At 35.9% G+C, this 18,636-nt stretch overlaps 1 protein-coding gene across 2 annotated transcripts in view; it reads left to right on the top strand.

Annotated features, from left to right (window-relative positions):
- Positions 1–18,636, top strand: part of ROR2 (receptor tyrosine kinase like orphan receptor 2) — a 151,335-nt gene that overhangs the window by 112,742 nt on the left and 19,957 nt on the right. For both annotated transcript variants that reach the window (XM_035569352.2, XM_050716358.1), the window contains exons 3-4: positions 3,639–3,926; positions 5,036–5,066. In XM_035569352.2, coding sequence (XP_035425245.1) covers positions 3,639–3,926; positions 5,036–5,066 — 319 coding nt within the window. The remainder of the gene's footprint in view (positions 1–3,638; positions 3,927–5,035; positions 5,067–18,636) is intronic.

Genomic DNA, 18,636 nt, shown 5'->3' with positions numbered 1-18,636 from the left:
CAAAGCCAGAGTACAGAAAAAGACTGTATATAAAACAGTTTTTGTGTAACACAGAAAACTGCTGGCCATTATACTTGGATTTTTATTTTTTAAAATCTATTTGAATATCTATATTCCAAAGGAAATAGAATTGTTTCTAACATGACATTTACAGGTTTAGTAATGCTTTTTTTGCACATAGCAAGCTCAAAACATTTTATAGAGAATATTTATTCTTTGTTTCATAGATATTTCACTATTAAAACAGACAAATCTGTTCAGGTTTTAAAAATCTCTAGTTGTCTGTTACAGAACAAAGAATATAGAACGCAAGTTAAATAAAATACAAGTCCTAGTGTTTTCGTGTTTCATTTTCCTCTGTACTTGTCCAAATGAATGTTTACTTATTAAGAGAGAGAGCTACATTAAAAAAGTTTGCTTTTAATGTTGTTAGGGTACCATTTTAGTCTGGGAACCAGTTTTGTTTTTTCTCCAAACCATTTCGTCAAGCTGGCATCCACACAGTGTTTGTGGTGTGCCGTACATCACAAAAAGTAACTGCTAATTATCACCACAGAAATTAAATAAGGAAAATGTTCTTAAGAATATGGTTGGTAAAATTTTCCACTTTGTTTGAAAGATTTGCAGTTTGGGGTTGTCTAAATTGGATGCCAAATAACAGGGCAGCATAAGAAATGGCTGCCCACTCTTCCATACAATCACTTCAGATTCAGTAAGTATATAAATGCCAGACTTCAGCATTATTTCTCAAAGAGGAAACAAACCTAGCAGAGTGTACACTTCAGGGTACTGACATAAGCAATGGATAGGCCTTCATGTTGCCCTAATGCTCCTAAGCTTTTCCACAGAACTCTGAAGAAAACAGGAGTGCTTCAAAGTTCGGTAGGTTAAAATATTTATTACTTGATTTGTAATAACAGGGTAATTTAAAACACTTCACAAAATAAAATTGGCAGGAGGAGTAATGAACTAAAGCCAAATTTTGACCTGCAGGAAATCGATTCAGTTACACTGACTTCAGGGGAAGTGCATCTAATCACACTGGGTCTGAATTAGTCCATAAATCTTTGGCATTGCTTTTAGTGGTAATAGTTTTGTTCTCATTATTAGTGGGATCTGATTCATAAATTCATATGAAATGTTTTGTTTTAAAAGCTATAGACCAAATTGCTTCCTATAGTAATTCTAGTTTAATTGGAATAACAGCAAGGTTTAACATGGATTTAGTCTTGAATTAATAACAATTCTTGATCTTAATAAGTAAATTTAATGTCTATTTTCAGCTGAATTAATTTAAATGTAATATACATAGCTAACCTCAGCTGAAGACTCAACCCAGGTCATTTTAAGTCAGGAAAAGTGAAATAGAGATAGACGGTTAAACAAGCTATAAGATGGCCAATGACACAAAAGCTGACAAATAGCTCAAGAATGTTGTAGGCTTCTCACATTCCTCTGTGTTAAGAACAAAAATTGTACTGCAGAACCACAGTGACTGTCAGCTTACAGCACCTGAATTGGCCCCATAATCATGGAAAGCATCCTCTCTGCCTCTCTTGCTTCATAGGAATCGGGAGATCAGGAGCAGCTCCGAGCTAAGTGACTACCTCTGTGCTGGCTCCATGTTGGAAGTGGTCCAGCCTCTCATGGCCCCATGTTGTGGCTCCAGTCTTCCACCAAACAACTTACTGTCACTGACATGATTGGATGTCATTGCACTTCCTCAGTGACCGCCCCCCCCCCCATTTTTTTTTAAGAATTTGTTGAATTTTTTTTCTCTTTTACTTTTCCACTTCTTTTCATAAATTGGTTCTTCTAACTCAATTGGTTTTATTGACTATGGCAACTCTTTTTCAAACATATTTCAAATTAATGCAAACTGATTTATCTTCCTGCCTGTATACTCTGCCTCAACTGCACTGTTTGAAAATAAGCTACATAGGGATTATGAAAAAGTAGCAAAATAAATGTTTATATTCTTTAAATAATGAGCAAAAGTGAAATAGGCATGGAAATTCCTTTTCTGCTTTTGGGCGGGGGGGGAACCTTGCTTACATTCTTGCTTACAGTAATTTGATTTTCTGTTACCTGCCAGACTGTCATCCTAGTCATTCCAACTCTGCAGCTGTGAAATGTAACTGTAAATGACAAGAAATCCTAAGCAAGACCTGGCAGAAAGCATTCATGTATCTCCCCCACATTTTCTTCCTTTTTTTTTTTTTTAACAAAATGTTTTAATATAAATATATTTTGTGTTCTGTCAAAATGTTTTAAAGACCACTAAAGAATAGTAGGCTAACAATAGGGAAAATTAATGTAAGATTGCAGACAGAATAATTTATCATTTTATAAGCAAAAGGATAACAATCTAATCTTCCTTAAGTTTGTAATGTTATGCAGAGATTATGTATTTAGATCTTACTTCATTTTCTGTTTACTGACGTACTAAATTCACATTTGCCTCCATTGTATTTTCATACTGTACTGTAAAGCAGGAATTCGTTTGAAATGCCAATTGTATAGAACAATGTAATACTCAGTAAAACCCATTTTTTCAGCAAAATTTGGCTTTCCAAATTCTGTATATTCTGATGTTTCTACTGCCACTTTTTCCTTTTCCAGCGCTACCCCTAGCCATTACAGAGGAACTGATTTTCATGGTTATGTCAAATGTAAATCAAAGCAGAGCATCAATTTTCTTAAAGGTATTTCAGGAATTAGACTGAGAATGTTGACTGCTGCATTCTAGTGTTAGATTCCTATACAGTGATGTGCTATTTCCTAATTAGACAACTGCAAAATAATCTGACTGATAGGAAATGGCACATATGGAAATGCATCAAAGTTACTTTTTTATTTGGATCTAACTGACACAAAAGTGAAGTGCAATATGAAGTATATGTAATGCTCGGCGTCTAGATAAATTCATGAAAGGAAACATATGAACATGACAGATTAATATTTTTCTCACTTGTTTTGACAATGTCATTATTATTTCAGTGGAACTGAATGCTTTCAATGTGTGATGCACTTCAGTTGCAGGACTTCTAATGCCAAATCAAATTTAAAAGCAATAAGCTACAGAATTTATGATTACCAAATTTTTAACATTGTTCTTCTGTCAATTATTCCATTTATCACTTGAGATCACCAATACAGCATACAGGCTTCCTGACAAGCCCTTTGCTTTCAGCAAACCACAAGTTAGTGATTTTAGTTTTCATTTATAAAATTAAAATCCAGAATACCTGTTTACTCAATATACATACAAACTTTTCTTTGTCCATTTTAGCACTATTTTGGGACTTGACAAAAAAATGGCAGCCTATTGTCAATTTAAAAATATAGCTTCAAAGTAGGTAAAAGGAGATAGAAATGTAATGGTATTAACTCATGTTTGACCTCCTAATCTGCATACTTACCTGCAGACAAACCTGAAGTCAATCACAAAAGACAAATTGGAGTGTGATGCTATTCTTTATGTAGGACAGTGAACTGTATATTTATTTATCTATTCGTATATCCTTGAAAGAAAGCTGAAACTGTTTCCAAGATCGACTCATAAAAATGTGCCTTTGGGCAGTCTTTTATCCCAACTCAAGTGAAGTTTGATCTTTTCTGACCTCTTACCCTTACAGGTTACTTTCTGACCTTTTTGGAACCAGTAAACAATATCACTGTAGTCCAGGGGCAAACAGCAATCCTCCACTGCAAGGTAGCAGGAAATCCATCTCCAAATGTCAGATGGCTAAAAAATGATGCTCCTGTGGTGCAGGAGCCAAGACGTATCATCATAAGAAAAACAGATTATGGTTCACGTCTGAGAATCCAGGATCTCGATACCACGGATACAGGATACTACCAGTGTGTGGCTTCCAATGGGATGAAGACGATAACTGCAACAGGAGTGTTGTTTGTAAGGCTTGGTGAGTTCCTGGCTTATATAATTGCTCAGACTACTTTATTGGCTAGGTATTAGTTTTCACAATAGCATAATGAGAAATGAGTATGATGTTTTAAGAATTCTCAGCAATGAAAAGAAATAAATAAAGCCATTGCCAGGGGCCTCTCCCCCATCGCAGAACTTCATGGTTGAACTTGATACCCATTCACCAGTAATAAAAGAAAGTAAATACAGATGGAAAAGTCTGTAAATATGTAGCGAAGAAAAAATTTTAAGTGCAAGTATAATGTATTAAAAGGTAACATTTCATTGCCTGAAGTTTTCACTTTAATGCTGAGCACAGATTGTTTAAAAAAAAAAAACAAAACAGTGAAGAGAAGCAGTTTTTGTTTTCTTTGTGATGTTCAATAGTGCTGTACCTATCCTTGTGAAATATCATGTTGGTACTGCTACTTGAAAACTGGCCTCAAAGTCTGCCCCTTGAGAACAGACCTACTGCACCTACGCTACACCTTCAAGAAGTACTTTTATTGTTTTTTGAAGACTTGATCATTCAGTTTGCAAGCAAAGCTTTCATTTATTTATTTTGCTTGTGTTTCTGATGTATTGAAAAAATAATTCAAGACATGTTTTCCTAAAATGTCTTCCAGTTTTATAATGATAATAACTAACTCCACAGTTTGTTTGTAGTGATTCATTAAGTGCTGGCTATCAGACCTTGTTCCCATTATGAGAAAGGTTAAGGGCATACCCTTGTCATACCATAAACTCTGATAGTAAGGCTCAGGTGAGGCTTAGTAAGAGGTAAGTGATGTGTCAAGATAACACATTGTCTTTTTAACAGCCTATATTTTTATGGCAGCAGATATTTTCCAACAAAAAATAAGTCCACTCAAGTTGCTGCCTGAACAGACAGAAAGATTCATGTGATTTTTATTTGTGGTCTTGAAAATAGCAATATGTAATTATGTGCAGGAACCCAGAAGCTTTTGTTTGAATCTTGAGACAAACCTTCCTTAAAGAGACAGTTTGCTTTAGGTTGCTTTTTTTTTTTTTTTTTTTTTTTTAATTTTTATGCTGTTGTCCTTGAGCCAAACTTGCCAGCAATGTTTGTTTGTTTTATGTTTGCAGGTCCAACAAACAGCCCAAATCACAATCTTCAGTAAGTACATTTTGGAAAATTACTTAATGTACTCTGACCAATTTTGCTCTGTAAGAATTTGGTTCATAAACTCAGTAAACACTGCCTGCAACCACAGTATATTTACTAAAAATATCTAATATGACTGAAAACTCACAGAATGACTGAAACCTTTTCTGACAGGGATAGCATTGTGTTACTGTGGGTTTGGGTTTGATCAAACATTCTCAAACAATTTCTTGCTTATTTCATATTTAGGACAATGAAAATACCACAGAGTCATGATGTTTGAACACTAATTGTTTACAGGGCAAGCATGGGCTGGATGAGTGGTTAAAAATGAATGAGTAAAATGCTTAGGTTGCTGTGGTTGTAAATTTATCTATGTTATACTATTATAGTTTGAAAAGTCAGATAAAACAAAACTAGAATTCTCTCTTTGAGCAGTTAGATAACCTCTATTTGTTAGTGTCATTTTGACTTTAGTAGTTACTGGCTGATTTTTCTTAGTTGTATTTAGTAGTTCACTTGCAGATCTAACTTCATCTTTATGACTGGATCAGCTCTATGTATTCTGCTTTATTAGTTTTAATTTAAATAATACATACTGTGTATTCTTAAGAGATTCTGCAGCATATCAATTAATGGCATATGGAATGCAACAAGGCCTTTTTATGCGTTAATTTCATAAAGTTACAGTTGAAATGGAGTGATTCAAAATGAGGATAAAAGTGAATTTGTAAAGATGCATGGGTGTTTTTAAGACATACATAACTGGTCAGTGCTTGAGACCACTGAACTGCCTTGAGTGGAAATTCCTTAAATTGCTGCAGTGGACTGACCACCACAGCATCCATTTTATAGATACTTTACTCAATCTTACATGTATAAAAGTAATAACACATAGTACACATTCTTGTACTTTATATATGCACAGAATGTGCAAATTAATTTAAAGGATTTCAACATTGTAAAGATTTCACAAGGTTTCATATTTTTCTTAAAATTGATTGTTAACGATTGAAGATTAAAAACAGCTGTTCAAGACAGCATACCAAAAATAAAGTAATAATTTCTGGAACCACTGAAATCCTATTTAAGATTATACAGCACTTTACTTTAAAAAACTGTTATGCACCTGCTCTACAAAGGGTAAAATAGTGAGATGCCAGGAAGCCGTCCAATCTTTTACAGGTTTGGAAAGCAGAGACTGGTACAAGAGATAGCAAACTAAAATATGCATAGTGAAGCACTGAACTGAAGTTCAAAGAACACAGTTCTTGAACACAGTTGAAGAGTAGTGAGCTCTGAGAACAAGGTGAAAGGCTGGGAACCAGGTTTTACTTTGATTCCTGTTGTGTTATTAAGCAAATAATTAATATTATTTCTTTTGATTTCTCTAATATTGTATCATTCAAACTCTTTTCCTGCACTGAGCATTGCCTTGTTAATACTTTACAAATATCAACATAATTTAACAACAAAAACACACACGCTGTTAAAATGAAAAAATAAAATAAAATATGTGAGACAGAATTCTTGGTTTCATGCCCCCTAAAAGGAGAAGTGGATTAATGTTTCTTAGATATCTTTCATTCCTGCTTTACCTAGCTTTTGAACACTTTGTTATTTAACCTTTACTGGTTTTCAACTATAGGTTAAAATAAAGGAATAAACAACTTTATTTCATATGGTTCTGGAACTGGCTTGGGATTAGGACACCCCTAAATTGATCCTGTACCAATGGTACGAGGGATGAACCTGGAAGCAGTAGCTTTCCATCATCTTTTTGGGCTTGCCATTGGAAATGTAATGAAGAGTACAGTACCGGTAGATTATTTATTTATTTATTTATTTTGCATATCTGCTAGATTGAAGAGAAAGCTGTAACTTGAGAAAAACAGGCTGAGATCAAAGGTCAAGAGAGAAATCTTGAGGGACTTAGCAATGGAGGTCCAGGAACTTTCAGGGATTACAGATTTTTGCCTCATTTAATGCCTGCCCCTATTTAATTTTTTTGCATCTTCCTACATAATCAGGTTTTGTCCACCAAATTTTCCAAAAATCTTATCCTCCTTTCCGATATTTCTTTTCGTTCCTTTTTTTTTTTAATTCCCATGTTCCCTGACTCCCACTTAGTATTGCAAATAAAATGCTGTATTTGACAGTGTTATTTTTCCTCTTTTCAGAAACTATGTTATCATTATTGTTGTTGTTGTTTTTAATGAATATTTTGTATAAAATTGTGCAGGTCAACTTGTAAGCCTGAATCAAGGAAAGGGGAAAAAGATGAATGAAATACCAAACTGCTTGGAAGGGGCTGGTGTGAAACAAAGGGCTCTTTCTGTTTGCTGGCTGTGCAACACAGTCTCGTGTTGAACCACCTGAGTGCTGTTTCTCCTGGCATTAATGCTTCCAAAGAGACATGCTTCAGTGAAAGCGCTGAAACCTAAAATAATTGTATCTTGTTTTAAAACTACACCTAATGAATTATTAAGGGATAAAAACCTTTACCTATACAGATAACATCTAGCAAGGTATTTTTATATAATCAATGTGTTCTTCTGTGGATTTTTAAAAACTATCTAACAATTAAGAATTGCTGCAGATCAGATGTTCATTATGCAGCTGGATTTGCCAGTGCAAAGAAGGGCCCTGACTGTCTGCTAGTGATGTTGAGAGATTTCTGTACTTTATTTATTACTCTATTTATCAAAAGTATTAAAATTATTCAAAGTATTAATAGCTACTACAAATTAATTTATAAATGAAATAAAATCAAAACACTATCAAAAAACTAGTCTCTGACCAGCCTTTGCTGTCCAAAGGGATATGCTACTAGAGGACAATTCTACCACAGGACTAGACAGCAGGGTGAATCCTTTCTCTCCCTGCATTACATTTTCATATTTTGTATCATTAACATTATTCACTTTTTCCCTTGTGAAGAGAGATGTCCTGTCCATTCAGAAAGGTATGAATGAGAGAAAATAAAATAATTGGGTAGCAAATACCAGAGAATGGTATTTTAGAATAGTCTACAATTAGGCAGTGAATGTTAATCTCTTGAAGTCTAAGAGTAGGAAAGCAGAAACAGCTGCCTTTCCTTCCAGAGATATTGCTCTTACAAGATCATGTCATTCTAAAAAGACTGTGTTCTCTAGTTTAATTTATTTTTCTCTTGAATTGAATAGTTAGATTGAATTTTATCCATTAGGCAAATTCCTGATTTGAAGCCGAGTTTCCTCATGTAGGCCGTGACTGTGGTGGAACCACCCTGAAGGGGATTTGGGATAGAAGATACCTAACAGTCTGTTGGCTCTAAGGTCCTCTGGAAAATCTGATAAGGTTTCAGGAAACTAGGCTTTCTAAGTATGAAAATTCACTTTTTTTTTTTTTTTTTATTGAACACTGAGATCGGTTCTGAACTTTCAGTTACCAGTGCCTGTATGCTAAATACTTATAAGGAGAAATAGGTGGGAAGAAACATAGTCATCAAGTAGAAGTTGCTATTAGTTCAGGGAGGAATGTTTTAGGTACTAACCATTCAGAACAACTTTGCATTGCTCACATGCCTTGTTTTGTTCAGGCAGTTTGGGACAATAATTAGAATTTTAAAATTCCGTCCATTGAAGAAAAATGTGAAAAGAATTGTAGTTGAGGAAAAACAGTTCTTTCAAATGATGGAAAATAAAAGGTTTTTAAAGACTAGTAACATCCGAGTTAAAACCCTGGTGAGGTTTCCCAAGGCTAGTGTAGGCAGTTTATTCTCTGTGGTTCTGCATATCCTACCACTTTTATCATATAGCTAAAGCACACAACTGCTGTGATCCCAATGGTGACCTTCTGCATATGACAGGCAGTCCTACAGTCTTGTGGTGGGTGCAAGTATGTTTTCATAATGTGACAAATTTACATGTAACTATAAATTGGAAAAGGGACTATGAACCTTGAGAAAGAGGATGGAAGGGAGTGGGTCATCACTGCACTTCACACCGGTGTCACCTCCTTGGCCATGCCTGGGGTCTTCCAGAAAAAAGGCAGTAGCTGTAGGCAAAAATAATTTTGTTAGCTGGACCTGTCTGGGAATCTAAAGGTACCCACTTTAGAAAGGGAAGAATACTTTCCTTATAATTGAACAGCAGCAGTACCACTCCTTCCTTTTCTTTGAGTGGCAAAAACTCTTTTCTAGTCTCAGTGCAGTTCACACACTGATAATAGCACTTTTAATCTCGTAAATCATATGAGATTTTTCTTAAAATTCACATAAACAGATGCTTTAATACCTAATACAAGGCTATTTCAACTCAAAATTTACAGTGTTTAATCAGGTCCATTAGGACCAGGTGTTCAAAGATGGGGCTCCTCCAGAATGACATGCATGCCTTTTATTTCAGCAAAATATACCCTTGGAAGAGATGTCCATATTTGAGGTCTATACGTTTTTCTATGATATTTGTGGTAACATCTTGAAGTTACAGAATAAGCACATATTTTGTGTTCTGCTTTCCTGTTTTAATCAAGGAAGAAGAAGGATTTTGTGATTAAAACACTGGACTGTAATTTTAGAGGTCTGGATTTAATTTCTGGCTGTGCTCCTGTCTCCATATGTGATTGCAGCAAGTCGTTTAACCTTTGTCTCTCCATTTCTTTACATCAAATGGAGATGGGCAATCTTGGGAATTCTGTGCCTTCCACTATTATGTGATCAGATCACTTCAAAACATTTAGGGTGCATTCTCTCCCCCAAAAGCAAGGAATGTTACTCCTATTTTGCAAATGAGGAACCGAGGCACAGTTTATTTCAGGCTGGTCTACATTAAACAGCATGTGTTTGCCTTGGCAGATTTCCTGGCTTCCTGACAATCCAATTTGGGGATCTAGCTGGAACATGCTGCAGCTCCTTTCTAGCCCCTGTGTGTCAGCTTCCTTTTTAATTTCAAGGTTGGAGGGGAGGCTGTATTTCACCCTGGTGTGGGGTTAGGACTCTTATCAGGGAATTTTGATCCACCATCTCAGATCTGCTTCTTGGCCCATCGGTTTAAGTGTTCTTTGACAATTTGCTCAGGCTGAGACTGGAAATTTGTAGAGGAAGGAAAGAACTGAAATCAAGGCTTCAGTGAACCAGCCATCACACTTCTTTTTCATGCTGTTTTTCTCTCTTCTCTATTTTAGAATGTAAGTTTTTTGGTATACTGTTTGATTTTTACTTTAGCTATGTAGTGTCCTAGTAAGGCTCAAAATGTCTCAGAAATAAATGCATAACTGAAAATTTGGTCTGTCCAGAGCTGTAGCATACACTCAAAAGAAGTGTAGTCTGCTGTCTTATAATGGAAAGTGAGAAAATTTTGTTCTAATCTTACACGTGTGGTTTTGAAAAATACTTTTTTTTTTTTCTTCATTAAAATCCTAGAGTGTGTGTAATTCAAGGCAAGATTAAGGAGCAGTGGAAGTGCTGGTTTGTGTTGCTTTGCACCACCCCAGATCCTGGCTTCTTCCCACACTGTTATTTCTTCAGCTTTAATTTCCCAATTAAATATTTTTCTAATCTTTAGTAAATAAATAATGAAGGACCTATGCATTTTGTTATTTAGTGGTAGAAGTATAAATTCAATATGGACTTACAAAATTGACTGATTTAAACACCATGTGTGTATTTAACGTGCTTAGCACTGTGGAGTAGAAGCAGGCATCTGTGGGCTAGGAAGCATACTTTCTACTCTCCAGAGTAATGGTTAGGTTTCTCACAGCCGGGAATCTCTCTTATCAGTCAGGCTGTAAGGTGTGACTCTGAGAAGTGCATGTACATCCAAGAGCCAAAACTGGTGTCTCTATATCTGCAGCTTGTTATCTGAAGAAACTGTTTGCAAGCGGTAGCCTTTTCCTTTCCTTTTAAAGGCAGAAAAGAACAAGGGAAGAAGCTGACAGGGAACACTGAAAAAAGGTTAATATTTTGTTTCAACTGTATGCCCACTAACCTAAATTATTCAGAGCCCCCCCAGCGCCCCCCACCCAGCACCGCCCTTCCCCCCCCACCCCCCCCGGCAAACAAAGGGATGCCAAGGATATGCAAAGGTGATTAAAAATAGAGGTCTGTGTTACTAGATAAATCATATGCCCCTGAGCCCTTACAGTGTAATACAGCTGCTTTGTACTGCACGAGCCTGGTTTCAAAGCCAAGAAAGCATTCTTATGGGACTGCTTTGCTGTGGGACAAGGCTTTCAAATAATTTAGGAAGAGGCAATTAATTACACTTCTGTCTGCTTTTACAGTTAAGCTAACATAGGGTTAAATCTGAGGAAGCACCTTGCCTGTTGTGGTTAGCGGTACAGTCAAGATACTTCAAAATGGGTGGACCATGTAATGTAATTAATGTAGTGCATACCACTTTGCTGTTATATATGGGGCTCCAGCACATAGTATACCAAAGCACAAGAACATTTTTTTTCGTAAGAGATGTGCTTTCCAAAATTTAGAAGTATAGCTTATAGGTACCCACCTACATAATTAAATGAAGCTGATGTTTTGTGTAAGGAGAATTTACCCATAGACTGTGGGCTAGGACAAGCTCCTTTTTACTCTGCGGAGCAGTGGCACGTTTCTCATAGCTAGGAGACTATTTTATCAGTCGAGCTGTAAGGTGTGATTCTGAGATGTGCATGTACAGCCAAGCGCTGAATACAGCTTCAAATTTGTAAAAATGTGACCCCAACATGCCCTCTTCCAGCAAATTCAAGATTAGCAACAGGTGCTTAGGTTTGGGCAGCTCAGAGAAACAATTTATATTAAAATACCAAAGAACTTGCAAGCAAAATAAGACATTTGTTGATCCTTTTAAAGATATACGTAAATTGATATTCAAAGTAGTAATGGCCCTTGGGCTTTTGGCAAGTAGCAACTGCAGCTGTTGGACATCCCTGATATAACCAGGGATCTTTAGTTTGTTTTGATTTTACTTCCTCTCTCTTTCCCTCCCCTTCTCTCCTTCGTTCAGAAGCTTAAATAGCTTTCAAAGTATTTATTGTATGTCCTACAAAAGGACAGTTATATGTCCCTGAGACTTCCTGTCAGCATTTGATGCCACACTGAGTATAATTAGAGTTCTTTAGGATGCTGAATAGCTTCTAAGTGCATACATGGAAAGGGTGAATATTGTAGTTAGGCACAAAGGTAAAGGAACACTATTCTAATGAAAAGTAGGTAATTCAACAAAATGAGGTAATGTTGTAACACCATACCATAAATCATCCTTTCAATTTTGATGGCTTTATAGTTATTTTTTCCTTACTTCTGTATTACTTCATTCCCTGTTTCAGTCTGAAACAGCCAAACTATAGATGCAACTAATTCACCATATTTAAGAAAAGGTGAAACAGATGGTACAAAGTGATAAAATTTAAACATTTCCCTTCAAAACTAAATAACATTAGGTGTGACAGAAAACCTTTATTTTTTTTCCTTTTCCAAAGAAATAGAAAAAAAAAAAAGTAGTAAGTAAACCTACTCTTTTAAATTTATACTTCTTTTGTAGAAGAAAATATGAAGTATTTGTGGTAATATTACTCTAAAAATAAAATTGCAAGAAACACATCTTACCAACAGTCTCCTCAAAAAAGTCATTCATAAGTATTATATTTCTCATTTTGTTAAACCAGATAATAGTACAAAAGAGGAAAAGGGCTGCTTTATGTGGGAGACAAACAACGTATGGTGTATCACAGTTTTTATACAGTAAATATAACATACATAGCTGTACTTTATACAATTTTATATAAAAACAACCTTTGTTTATAAACATATGTGCTCGCACCGACAGGCACACTTTTTTTCCCCTAAAAGTTTTCTAAGAGTTCAATTTTCAAACCAGAAAGCACATTTTCACCCACCTCACCATGCTTTACTTCACGTTGGGAAATCAGTCTCTTTAGTTCAGTGGAATAGGTGTGTCTCCACAGGCTGACCTGCGTGCAGAAATCCTGGTATTTTCATCTGACAATTTTACAAAAGACTTTTTTTTTTTGTTCTATCCACCTCATGCCAATAAAGTAGTTTCAGATTGCAAAGCAATGAGTGGACGGGCAAGGGAAATATGTGCAATGTTAATTTAAAAAGTTTCCCCCAAAACAAGAAAAGTCTGCCTCAGTAGGGAATGGTATAAGAAAATAGTTTCAAATGGGAATAGATCTATGCTTTCAATAGGAAGAGTACAGACTGCCTTTCTACTTTCTTCTGCAATAGATTACAGTTTATTACGTGCTACTTAAAAACATATTCTTAATAGTTTCAAGACTAGACAGTGAGTGATAGCTTGTAAGCTTTCTGTCACTCAAACTGACAGATACACCAGTATTCACAGGATCTTAGTTTTCAAACGTTAGGAACTAAATGCTAACATGCTAATCTTAGGAGATGCATTTGATCTGCCAATTGCATTTTCTTCAAATTTGTTTTGATTAATGAAGAGTTTATTAATGTTAAGCCCGATTAAATTAATTTATGGAGCTGTGGTGCTGCTACAATTGCTACTCACAGCCTATCAAGTTAATAAATGTTTGTGTGGCATCCTGTGTGTGGCATCTGAAAACAAATTGTAACTGTGAATTTTGAATGTGAACTATTTTGCTTTGCCTGAAATAAAAGACAGCATTCATTATTACATTTTTGGAAAATTTTGATTAAAAAAAAAAAAAGACATTCAGCCATTGGAAAGGAGAATAGAGGAGAGCAGTGTCTTTAGAAACGAGTTGTGAAAAGCCTTCAGTAAAAGGTTTTAAGTTCAAAGGAAGAAAAGTAAGGGGAAATTATCATTTGGGATTGTATGAGAGCTGGGTTCCCAGCAGTTTTGGGTACTTTGAGGTGCTGTGCGAAGGGTAGGCTGAATGCTGCTCATTTCTACCCTCTTCTAGTGGTTGGGGTAGAGGACCCTGTTTCTTCTTGAGAACTCCAGAGGCTTTGATTGAAACTGGCATAGAATTTCCTGTGTAGAAAAAGATAATCTTCCTAATTTGGAAAAAGTCAACAATTCTATTATGTGGAATTATGATGACACACCAGAATTATTTCATGAGGTCTGGATTCCTTGGTTGTACCACCCAGATCTTGGTCGCTGGAGCCAGCCAAGGGATGGAAAGCTGTAATAATAGGCTGCTGTCTTCAAACTAGATCAGCCCAGAAGAGGAGACACATATGTTGACAGAAAGGAATGGCGAGGCACAAAAAATATTAGGTTTTACTCCACGACTGTGGAGGACTGTAGTCACTTCTAGTAGTAGCCCCTTTTCACACCCCCAATCTGCCTCTATCTCCCATTTCCATATCCCCTGTCTTCCTGGGCCCTCAGCAAACTTCTCATGTCTTTGCCTCATTTAACCTGAAGTGCTAGCCCTGACATGGGTGCCAAACAATTTTATTTTCTCATGCAGGTTGGCAAAGCTTGCTGTAGATTGGGTATTTGGAGAATTTATCAGCTGTACACTCATAGGCTGGGCTGAGCACATGAAGATGGAAATGATGCAAAAACTAGACAAATTTGGCTAGTGTTTCATTGGAACAGCAAATACATGCCCCAGCAAGTCTCAGGTGTCTACTTAATAGCACAGGAATAAAATGGCTGCTTTTTCCTTGTATTGGTTTTGGTTTGGTTTGTGGTTTTTATTTATTTACTTATTTTTAAAGAGAAAAATGGCAATTTTCTCAGGGCTCATTTTCCGAAACACCTGAACCATGTCTGTTAAAGTTGAAAAAAAAAAATAAAAATAGCTTTGGTCTTGGGAAAATTTCAGCTCCAATATGTTCTGTGAAGTAAAGAGCAGCTATGAAAATAGCCTCTAGCACTGGGATGTGTTCTCAAAGTGTAACTTTCTTTAATGTTGCCTACAATATATAGTTCCTATTGCATCCATAAAAAACAAAAACACGCAAAATAAAAACACCACCACCACCACAAACAACAAAAAACAGAAAATCTAGCAAGTATTTCATATTAAGAATTTCATATTAATGCTTAGATGCTTTAAAGAAATCACTTACCTCATGCTGGGGTTTTCTGATAAACAGAATAAATCATCTTTTTTTCCTAAGACTGGAAAAATTATTGTGAAACTGCCATTTCAATATTGTACTCTTATAAATAGTTATGTTTCTGTAGTTTTAATAAAAATGAACTGTGAAGGACTTTGAAGATGAACACTTCCATGTTCATATAATTATGTAACCTTGAATTTATAGCTGATGCTATGATAATTTCTGGCTGTTTTACAAAGTTCTCTGCTATCAGACACATAATCTCTGTGTTAGCTGAAATAGCAAAACCGCTTTTGTTGTGTTAAAAAAAAAAAAAGAAAAAAGAAAAAAATTACATCCATACGGTTCCTTTCATTTTTGGATTTGCTCTGATATTTTCATACAGGATCACTTTTTTAGGGATACAGTCAGTTAAAACATTTTGAATTCTGAAATAATTTTTAATTAACATATATTTAAAACCATTCTTTAAAAAAAAAGTTTGTGCTTTTTTAATTAAAAAGCTGAGAAGCGCTTTACAGAAAACTGTTATATCCCAACATTCAAGAAAAAAAAAAAAGGAAAGCGTGAGGCATTTCATGGTATTTCATTTGATTTGTTTTGTTTTGTTGTTTTTGTTTTGTTTTAAAATTATTCCATTGTCTTCCCTGTAGCCCCTTTCTCTTTGCGTTTGTATAACTACTGTTTTTGACTGTTCTTTCTTAGTCTAATTTACTCTCAAGGCTTTCTACCACCTACCTGTCATTTTGGCATGCATATAAAATTCTGCGAATGGATTTTAATGAAGTGAGCAATAATATAAAATTTCTATTTCTGTGCATAATCTGCTTTTGTAGGAGTAAATCACACCACGAGTATATACTTGAAAAATGTAAGTTATTATTTTTTTTAAGGAATTTATTAGATCATGTCAATTCCTATGTGCTTTTGTGGGGGGGAGGCTGCACTAGGCATGCTTGGAGTCACATTACAGGAGGTAGCTGCCCTTCCTTCACCCTTCCATCCCCAGACCAGCTTGTTTGGTGAAGCTCGATGTCCCTCCCTTCCATGGTATTACCATGATCAAAGCTGCCCCTTGCCCATCTCCCCTTGATGGCATTTTCTTCCTGCTGGGCAGCCAACATGCCATCTTAGCTCTGTTCTTTTAGGCCCAGATAAGCTGCCCAGGTCCAGCCCTCTGTCTCCCATGTTGGCCCCAAGGCAGTGGTGGCCCTGCTCTTCGGCTGCCTGCTACCAGTTTTACTGCTGCCTTTGTATGGTAGCAATTATAATTGCATTCTCAGCTGGAGGACTCTTCCAAGAACTTGTTGGAGCCGAGCTGCGTGTACTTGCTCAGGGTGGCATGGAATGGGAAGGAAAGATAAAAGAGGAATTCTGTTTTCTGGCAGTTGGAGAAATAAAGAGTTGCTTGTTAGAGGCACTTTAAAAGACTCATTGGTCCTACAGCTTTTTCCTGGGAGTGTCAATGGGAGACAATTTATTACACAGTCACAACGCATCAGGAAAGATAACTTGCCTTAAGAAAAAAAAAAAAAAAGAAAAAAGAAGAAGAAAAAAGGGGGTGGGGAAGGAGACTCAGTCTCAATGATTTCTTTGGTGAGAAAGATGCTGGAATGCTGCAAGGCCAGGTCCATGTTCCCGTATGTTGAAATTAGCTTTCTGAAGCTTTTTCTTTTTTAAATTCTTCAGTAACCCTAATGGTCACAGATGTTTCTGATAAAAATATCTAATACTAGACAAAGCAGACTGGCAACCTTCCTTGGATTTCCAGCTGACTCATATGATTTCAAGATTTCATCCAAACATGTTAAGACCTATGAAAGCAATGGGAGAATTTACATAAATACCATGTCAGTAAATTGATAGAGATTGGAGGAAAGTTTGTAGAGAGAATTAATGTTAGTTCGTCTTTTTGACTTTACATGTGGTAGTCAGAGGTTTATGACTAATGTGTCCAGGGACAATCTTCTGTTCCTTGCAGAAATTTCAGGAGCAGGTGTCCTTGCTTAGCTTTGCTTCTTTCATCGTCATGAGGGACTATCTGCCTTGCAAACGTCAAAATTCTTTATCTTCTGTCTCCTGACATACCGTTCCACTGTATCTGAATGACTAAGCAGATATTCTATAAGCTAGAGTTGTTATTACTTATTGTGTAACTCTGTGCTGGACCATGGGTAGAACAGCACAATAACTTGTATTTATGCAGGGCCACTTCAACTATTTCACCCAGGCTACTGTACTAAGAGCCATCTTCCCGCCGTGTCTATACTTCTATATGTGACTGTGGTTGAGAACAGCAATATTTTTTGGTGTAATGAAACCTTTTCTAAATATGTAATGACAAATACGTGAATGTCTGAGATACTGTCAAGCCCCAGTAGCGCGTAGTGTTATCTCAAGAACACTCTGTCCCTGCTTCTTATGTTTGGTTCTTTCCTACATCTTTGCTAGTGGGGACTGTGTATTTCTTGTTACGGGAGTGATGGAAGATGATTCTGTGAAAGAAGGGAAGTAAATACCAATTTCCATGGATTTTAGGCACTTAAATGACTGAACACGGTAGCTCTTAGCAAGGACACAGCTCAGCCAAAAGTGCTGACACCCACTTAAGGCAATGCTTATAGAGCAAAACAATTTAGTTTGTGATTCAATACAGGCATAGGCTTAAATTGTATTGATGCCCACCTGTTTTCTTGGGTTTAAATGTCTTTTAGGTAACTTCCATTAAAAACATCGTCTTTTCATGATAACATCCGAATATATGTTTAAAACATTATCTGGACTGTTTAAATATGTAAGTTTAAAACAAATTATGAAGCAGACTTTGATGTCTAAGTTCTGTGTTTAAAAACGCTTTTTGTAATCAGGTGTGGAAATAATTGCAGTAGGCTAAAAATAAGGTTGTTTTTTACAATTTGCTGTTTGACAACTTATTTTTCTCTAGGTTATCGCAAACACTAAGACCACTTGCAGCTGTGTTTTCACTAATGACATTTCAATGAATTGCTTTATCAATTACCTGACTTAAAATGGTGTCTTGAATATTATGATTAACAAATTCATCATTTAGTATAATCAGTGGAATAAATATCAATTGTTATTTTCCAATTGGACATTGAATCTAAAGTTTCCGTTCACAGCATACTTTTCAGGAACTAGCAGATTTCAGATTCAAATCAAACTCAGCAAAATTGCTCTGCTCATTTAATGTGGCTTTAATTACCTTTTTAGGTGTTCTGTCAAGTGTTACCTTTTTTTTTTCTTTCTCATTAAAAACACAAAAATAAGTGCTATTTGGTAATGTTTATGCAAATTGTACTGTAGATGCAGGGGAAATCTTACTTTGGAGGACTGCTTTTAAACTCAAGGAGCATTTGGTAGCAAAATTCATGGGCCGTATCCCTGGTGAGTGTAAATTGTCACAGGTCCATTGACTTCAACTCAGCTATGACTATATATACAAATTCCTGCACCTGTTAGTTTTTGACTTTTTAACACTAAACTTCTCTTCTTTTCTGATTCCATTTTAAAATTTCCCATAGTGAAAGGTGCACAGAAAAAGTTTTT

Source organism: Cygnus atratus, chromosome Z (assembly GCF_013377495.2).
Source record: "Cygnus atratus isolate AKBS03 ecotype Queensland, Australia chromosome Z, CAtr_DNAZoo_HiC_assembly, whole genome shotgun sequence".
In the NCBI taxonomy this organism is placed as follows: domain Eukaryota; kingdom Metazoa; phylum Chordata; class Aves; order Anseriformes; family Anatidae; genus Cygnus; species Cygnus atratus.
The sequence above is the reverse complement of the archived record's forward strand: the minus strand, read 5'-3'. Positions and strand labels throughout refer to the sequence as shown.